Source organism: Oncorhynchus mykiss, chromosome 19 (genome assembly GCF_013265735.2).
Source record: "Oncorhynchus mykiss isolate Arlee chromosome 19, USDA_OmykA_1.1, whole genome shotgun sequence".
NCBI classification, from domain to species: Eukaryota; Metazoa; Chordata; class Actinopteri; order Salmoniformes; family Salmonidae; genus Oncorhynchus; species Oncorhynchus mykiss.
In genome coordinates, this window is record NC_048583.1 from 23,005,900 (window position 1) to 23,014,097 (window position 8,198).

At 38.5% G+C, this 8,198-nt stretch overlaps 1 protein-coding gene across 1 annotated transcript; it reads right to left on the reverse strand.

Annotated features, from left to right (window-relative positions):
• Positions 1-4,961: 4,961 nt before the first annotated feature.
• Positions 4,962-7,917, reverse strand: LOC110498560 (sporozoite surface protein 2). The gene is made up of 11 exons (XM_021575223.2): positions 7,793-7,917; positions 7,588-7,653; positions 7,451-7,495; positions 7,234-7,293; positions 6,690-6,932; positions 6,389-6,451; positions 5,960-6,085; positions 5,607-5,633; positions 5,398-5,481; positions 5,185-5,248; positions 4,962-5,047 (listed from the first exon to the last, which is right to left on the reverse strand). The coding sequence occupies exons 2-10, from the start codon at positions 7,645-7,647 to the stop codon at positions 5,213-5,215; spliced, it is 744 nt and encodes a 247-aa protein (XP_021430898.1). The 5' UTR covers positions 7,648-7,653; positions 7,793-7,917; the 3' UTR covers positions 4,962-5,047; positions 5,185-5,212.
• Positions 7,918-8,198: the final 281 nt, after the last annotated feature.

Sequence of the window (8,198 nt, forward strand, 5' to 3'; positions counted from 1 at the left end):
ATATATGTTGGTGCAATGCATTCAGTTGATTAATTTTCAGCACGGCAGATCATGTATATTATTAAATTGTGATTTACTTTCCCCAGGCTTACCCATGGAGACAATGGCAACAGGGAGACACTCAATTTCCCCCCTTTGGCAGACCCCAACAAAGTCCAGACAGACACCCTACGAGAGTAAGAGAAAAAGATCAAAGAGACTTCCGAGAGATCCAAGAGGCCTAATCAAAGTCAATCAAGATATAGAGAAAAACAGACCATTCTAGATTTGATAAAGTTGTTTTCTTACTTAATGGTAATAATTGAAGCTCATATTATTATTTTCCTTTACTTTGTCAAGCTCAATGGTAGAGATCCCTGGATGCAGGATGGTTCCCTCCCTCCATTTGGGGACCAGCCAATAGGTGGAGGAGGAGAGAACTCTAGAAAAATCGGGGGAGGACCTATGTGGCAAGGATGGAATATGCGTCAAACTGACAGCCCAGGATGGGTATGATGGCCTAATTTGATTAACAAATGTGATATTCCCAAACTATGAATTCATTGTATCCACTAATAGTCATGATATAGTACTTTTGATAATGTATTTTGTGCAGCCCAACGAGGATCAAATGCCCCCTTGGTACCCAAACAGACCCTCTGGAGGCCCAGGAAGTGGGGACACTCAGCGACTAATGGGAGGGCCTAACGGGGAGACCCCCCAATCTGGAGGATTGAACGGGGGGACACCCGAGTCTGGAGGATCCCCTGACTACCCTGATCGGGGTTATAAAAGGGCATGTAGAGTCTGGTTATTTTCAATTCTATTTTCAAATATGTTTTTTTCTTATTGCTGTAATGTATTGCTTTTTAGGATGTTTTTACTTGTCATATGTTGTTTTTGTGATATTTTTATTGCCGTGATACACTCAGGTCTCAATTTGGAAAATAAATATATACTCTCAATATGATCTCCTGAATAAATAAAGGATACAAATATAAAAGCTGTCAGGGATCAATTGAAAATCTAAAATATGATGTCCGCTGCTGGTCAAGTGAGAGGATGAAGGTCCATGGTGGAACCAGGGAACCGTGAGAGGAGACAAGGATCATCATCCCCTGCCGGTGTAATGGCAACCTCCATTCAACCTGCTATGAATACAATCACCAATCCCACTTAAGATGCTTACCTGATTGTAGAACTAGACTTTGATGTTTCTCTCTCTCTACAGGGATCTGACTTTGGGTATCCTTCCAATGGACCTGGACTGCACCCTGGCCAGCGCCTCCCTCGCGGGCCAGAGAGCCGATGGGGTAGACCTGCAGGGCGCGCAGGAGGATGGAGACCCAACATGAGAAACCTTGATGCAAGGGTAAGAAAATATTTACTTTTATGTCAGACCATATTGGAAAGTACTGGCCTGGCGGTCCAGTTTGTTAGTGTTTTAGCCAACTTATCCCTCTCTGTCTTTCTTCATTAAGAGTTATGGGACACGGGCTAGGAGACTACAGAACTAATTAGCCCTTGATAATGAATTGTCTGGTGTCTCTGTATCTCCCCAGCCTGACAGGAACCCCCTTCGCCACTCAACTGTTCCATCTGGAGCAGGTAGACGGCCTCCATTTGATGACACCTTCTTTGTAGGAAGACCATTGCAACCTGAGATGGTTGTTAAAAGATCCTGGTTATGTCATTACCCGGCATAAAGTTTAATGTAGGCAATATGTACTAACGTCAATTTTTTTAAATGTTTAAGGGCAACAGAGAATTCATCCCCTTTTTTCAGGTACAGTTCTTTGGTCATTGGTAATTAATGTATGTCATGAAGAACATTGCTTTGAGAATACAGACATTGATAATTACATATAACTACATGTAATTACATATTATGTTAATTAGTTATTCCTTGTTTATTAATTTAGAAATGTTTGAGAAATTAGAAATAATATTAGTTTTCATGTTATGATTATTTTACAGGCTGACGATGTGACTTTTACTATCGAAAACGAAATGTATTTACATTAAAACCAATATTGCTGAAACTCATATTGAAACAAAATGCTTTTTTTCCTTCCCAGAATGCTAGCGGTCTGCCCCTGAAAGAGGTAAATAATGAATTTACCTGAATGATCTAAGATCAGGCTATTGATCTATGATCTAAAATCAGGCTATTGCATTGTTATCATGGTATCAATGTGTTAAGTCACAGTCTCATAGTCTATGTCTTCTATATCTGTTCATGTGACAAACATGTTTTCCCTTGTAGGGTGAGAACATTTTCCTGCTGCCAAAGGTAAGGAATTCACACAAAAAATGATTTATTTTAGTATTTTGATGGCTGCAGTACTCCATGATTGAATTCTGTAAAAAAAATACTGTATTTTCTTTACTATCAGAGAGGAAGAGGAACACCCCCACCAATGGTATGGATTAGCCTGGTGTCACTTTCCATTTTAGCTTAATTCTATTACTCTGAAGTAATTGTAGGCAAAATAACAGGAAGTATGCCATTGTACTGTATATAACAGATGCGGAAACTGGAATCTACTAAAGTGGCTTTAATATGTTTTACTGAATGTACGTAAACGACCTCAAGAATTAGGGGTACGAACATATCAAATCAAATCAAATCAAATCAAATTAATTTATATAGCCCTTCTTACGTCAGCTGATATCTCAAAGTGCTGTAAAGAAACCCAGCCTAAAACAGCAAGCAATGCAGGTGTAGAAACACGGTGGCTTGGCTAGGAAAAACTCCCTAGAAAGGCCAGAACCTAGGAAGAAACCTAGAAAGGAACCAGGCTATGGGGGGTGGCCAGTCCTCTTCAGGCTGTGCCGGGTGGAGATTATAACAGAACATGGCAAAGATGTTCAAATGTTCATAAATGACCAGCATGGTCAAATAATAATAACAATCACAGTAGTTGTCGAGGGTGCAGCAAGTCAGCACCACAGGAGTAAATTTCAGTTGTCTTTTCATATCTCTACTGCTCCTGCTGTCTCTAGATAGTTGAAAACAGCAGGTCTGGGACAGACATTTTAAATCAAATTCACTACATTTTGGTTAAGTGTGAATTTCTTGAAAGAACTTGAAAAGCAGTCAATATTTTTTATGTGTCCCTAGTTTTGATAGTTTGGATACCCATAATCATCTGGTTTCCAGGTAAGTTTCTTATGGGATTGGTGTCCCGTCCACAGGATGGTTGTGCTAACGTAGGCTAATGCGATTAGCATGAGGTAAGTAACAAGAAAATTTCCCAGGACATAGACATATCTGATATTGGCAGAAATCTTCAATTCTTGTTAATCTAACTGCACTGTCCAATTTTCAGTAGCTATTACAATGAAAGAATATCATGATATTGTTTGAGGAGAGTGCACAATTTTGAACATGAAGAGTTATAAATGAACAAATTAGGCACATATGGGCAGTCTTGATACAACATTTTGACTGAAATGCAATGGTTCATTGGATCAGTTTAAAACTTTGCACATACACTGCTCCCATCTAGTGGCCATAATTGAAATTGCACCTGGGCTGGAATAATATACATTATGGCCTTTCTCTTGCATTTCAAAGATTATGGTACAAGAAAAATACAAAAGAACAGTTGTTTTTTTCTTTGTATTATCTTTTACCAGATCTACTGTGTTTATTCTTCTACATTCCTTTCACATTTCCAAAAACTGCAAAGTGTTTCCTTTCAAATGGTACCAAGAATATGCATATGCTTGCTTCAGGATTTGGATTTGGGTATGTCATTTTAGGCCAAAATTTAAAAAAGGGGGCGGATCCTTAAGAGGTGAAAATATTTGTTATATATTTACAATGCTGAACAAACAGAGAACAAGTTGATTTTAAAATTAGACTAATAACAAAAATGTTTGTTATTTGTCTCAATTCCAGCCTTACCTGAAGCTCATCTACAACCCCTCAGCTACAGTATGTAAACATTTATGTTTTAACGTGATCAAAATATCACAATGTTAACAGAAAATATTTTGTGAGCGTTTTTATAATTACATTTACAAATGTTTAAATGTTTATCTGTTATTTTCCCTGCAGACAAAAAATCTCATTTGAATATGGGATAACAACACTTGTAAGTATCTTATTCAGATTTAAATTTTTCCTTTCAGCTTTAGTGTCGTCATGAATAAATATTGTAAAATTTAACAATATTGCTTATTTTTCAATCAAATGTCACTCACAATACCATCTAAAACATGCATTTTTTTTATCTTTCAACCTATACCCAAAGCTCCCATCATTCATGAAGGTAAGAAATTACTAATAACATTGCTATATTCTTCCTAATATGATGTGTTGTATCTGTATTCTTACAGTATATTTCCTACTTGAACCATTTTATGACTGATATACTGTATCTGCAGGCTGAGGAGACAGAGACTTGGGAGGGGAAAGGAAAATGATATGGCGGATACAAGGTGTGGAAGGTGAGGCTATCCTGACTTGTCAAGCACTTTGGCTTCAAGCACGAAGATGCCCAAGGCTTGCATCTGGATTGGATTCGTTGATTGGATTGAGATGACAAATTTACATATCTTCCTGGAGTACATGAAACTTTAAAGATGAACAATGGATTTTTAGTTGCTAATATTTTTCCTAAATACCAATCAATTTCTTAACTCATGAGACCACACAAGCCTTAGTTTTAGGCTAACAATATATGATTTTACTCATTGGTATGGGTATGCAGTGAGGTCATTTCAGGACGATACTTCTGTCTATTCAGGGGACCCCTTTTGGCTTAAGAGCACACCAGTGGCAAGTTATGTGTGACCTCTTTAGATCCTCTTTATATCTATACAGTACATGGCAGGTGTTGGTGGAGGTTACTTCTGTGATGTAATTGGACACCTTCTCAATCAATTGCTATCTAACATTCAATTAAACGTCCACCATGCAAACTAAGAGCTCTTGTTTTTGTGTGCATACAAAGTACAATTGACAACTGGGATTTTGCTTGATAATGGATTTATTTGACAATAGAAAATGTATCATATTGTAACTGAAAACAGATCTTAAATATTGATGTGCCGATCCCTGAAAATTAAACAAAAAAAGAAACACTTAAATGGAAGTACAGTATATTCCTGATATGAATACATTTCAGATTTTCAGTTGAAAATATGTCTCCTTCCCATATTAAAAACCTGGAAATGGCCCTAATGTTACCCTACCTCAATTTCCTTGCCCCCACATACAATTCTATGGCTCAAACAGGAATGAGAAGTTGGGACGACCCTGTAAAAAATGTTTAGCATGATGACATGATAACAAGAACAACATATGTTTCATATCATATGTTAAAAATCTATATAGACAATGTATACATACTATAATATATTATATTAGTATTGTTATAGTCATAGTATAAGAAGTAGAGGTCATACCTCGTCTATGCCAGGGTCAACTGTGTCTCCACGGTGATCTGGTGGAGGGTTGGCAGCCTCTGTCTGGAATCTTTTAGGCCATGTCTATCAACACAAAAATACAGCTGGATATCATACAGCACAGTCTCCATCAGCAGCCCTCACATAGAGGCCACATTAATGTTACCCGTCCGTACATGATTCAAACACAGTAGTAAGAGATGACTTACGTTTCCTGGTGCCTGAGGTTGGGCAGCCTATTGCAATTTTGAAAGGGAAAATAACAATAATTAAGATACTCTGTCTGGCCTATAAAATGATTGTTAGTTTCAAATGAAACCAAAATCATGAAATGACGACGTGCTATCAGTTCATTGTCTCTAATTTCCTTTCTTTTGAGAATATTTCATCACACTTCAAACTGCCACAGTCAACTTTTGTATTCTCCTGGAACCGTGCCGCTTATGCATAGATTCATTGAAATTAGTTGGAGCGTCTCACACACTGCAAAAGTCATGCATCTAGTGTAGCAGGCCAGTATCAGGGGAAGGGAGAGCACACCGATGTAATGACCACTCCTCACCTGTAGTGGGAGCTGTGGTTTCTGAGGGGTCTTCTCCGAGTTCTGCTGGTTCTGCCCGTTCACCTGGTTGTTCTGGTTAGGCTGGGGGTAGTTGGGGTAACCATAAGACGTGTAGTAGGGGTAGCCCTAGGGAAGATACACTTGTGAAAGTTAAGAGTCAAAAAGTGTGATGATGATATGTTTTGCATCATGTTATTCAAAACGCATCATGATCACACATTTAGCTTTTTAAGTGCTTTATCTTGAAAACTTGACATACACACTTTGTGGGGACCATATCAACAGTGGACTATTTAACACAATTCGACACAAAATGGGGGGTAAAAGTGATCATTTAATATGAATAAAGAGTATATATCATTTCTTACAGTGAATACCAGATGCACATTGAGGATCAAATCACATCGAAAGAGTAAAACTCCACTGTACCTGCATTCTTGGTTGCTGGGAAAATGAAAAGGATGGGTAGTACTGAGGAAACTGGGGAACCCCCTTCAGGAAAATATCAAAGAAATACAACTTCAATCAATACTGGAAATTACCTGACACATGGTATTTCATTGAATTACATAGAATTTGTATAAAAAACATAGACAAACTGACTTCAGGAAATAAACATGTCTATTCATTAGTAAAAGCTGGGAAGCCTTATGTCATTGGTATCCATCTAATACATTGGTATTTCAATGCATTTGTGTATAAACATACATAAACTAACTGACTGATCTACCTGTGCAGGGTTTTGAGGTTGCTGGGGGTTAATTTGGATATTGGGGTTGTTGGGGTCCTGGGGGGCCCCAGGATGCTCCTGTTGGGCATTGGTGTACAGCACGGGGGGCAGCTGGTTCCCCTGTGTAGGGAACATCTTCTGGGGGCCGAAAGGGCCTCCCACCTGGGGGTTAAAGTTCACCATCTGGGGGAGACCCAGTTCAGGTTGCTGCTGGATCACGTACTGGGGCATGAACGGAGACGCCTGAGCAAACAAGGTTGGGTAAAAAAATCTGTCTCTGACCTAAGATCATTTCAAAGCTTTGCTGACCGAAGTTGTTCAAGTGGTGATGAGCAATTGAATGAACAATTCAGCTGATGTGCCAAAGCTGAAAATTAGTGTAGTTCAAGGTGTAGTGGGAATGGAAGCTGCTCCTGAAATACATTACTGGAGACCATTTTGAACTATTATGCTGTCTACAAATGTGGCTAATGATGTGTGTCTTTAGCATTATCATGGCTAATTATTTCTATCTCGATTGAGTTCTATTGGATTGGTTCAGTACCTGCATTTGTGTTTGCCCAAAGCCTACACCTGTCAGGGTCAGTCCATTGAATCGCAAGATCTGTAAAGGATGGGTGAGCAGTCAGAAAATGTTTCTAACAAACATTACTCTACATTGCATTGTATTTTACTAAACATAAATTTAAAAGGAAAAATCATGAACTACAAATGCAATGTCAAGAGTTGCAGACAAAAACATATGGGGCAATTCAATGTACCTCATTGCTGTTACTTGCTAGGATTCCAATTTGCTGTTGATATAACTTTAAAAAAGAAACAAAAACAGATTGTTATGATTCATTTTGAAGTGTAGTGCTATAAATGACGGAATATTCAAGTAGCGTGTGAAACTCACAGGAAGTGAAAGGCTAGCACCAAAAAGGCAGACCAAAACAGTTACAGTCTGCAGCTTCATGATATCCTACAGTGAAGACAGAACAGATGTTGATATCTGACATTTCAATACATGTTACCATCTTGAGCATATTGTATGTGATACATACTTATTTTTAACTGTTTTTGTTGACACAAAAGCAAGTGATAGTCCATGACAGTGTTACCTTATCAGAGAACGCCAGCTTCAGTCCGTCTTCCTTTTTTCCTGTGTGTTCTTTATATCTCCGTGCAGCCTACTGTGTCTCTCCTACTTTTAAACTATCTCTATCTTCCCATTTGAGCTGTCATGTCCCAGACACACACAGACTATGGTCAATATGACGCATAGGCTCTTTGAGATGACATCACTCTCAGACTCAGACAGTTACGGTGCAGGTATATGCAGCTGTATCATTATGGACTGACCATAAGTCAAAATGAATCTCATGGCTGGACATTATCTATCAGGGGTGTCATACTCCATTTCTCATGTTGTTGTCTAATATGTTGACTCTACAGTATGTGACACATACTAGGTGGATAACAGTCAACTATTCTCCCATTATTTCAATGGGTATTCTGCCCCTACAG

Bases quoted from the DNA above. Each gene is read 5' to 3' on its own strand.
- LOC110498560 (XM_021575223.2), bottom strand. From the start codon at position 7,647: ATGAAGCTGCAGACTGTAACTGTTTTGGTCTGCCTTTTTGGTGCTAGC. The intron at 6,452-6,689 runs GTAGATCAGTCA...ATTTTCCTGAAG, and splicing joins AACCTCAAAACCCTGCACAG to GGGGTTCCCCAGTTTCCTCA. The intron at 5,634-5,959 runs GTGAGGAGTGGT...AAATTGCAATAG, and splicing joins AACCACAGCTCCCACTACAG to GCTGCCCAACCTCAGGCACC.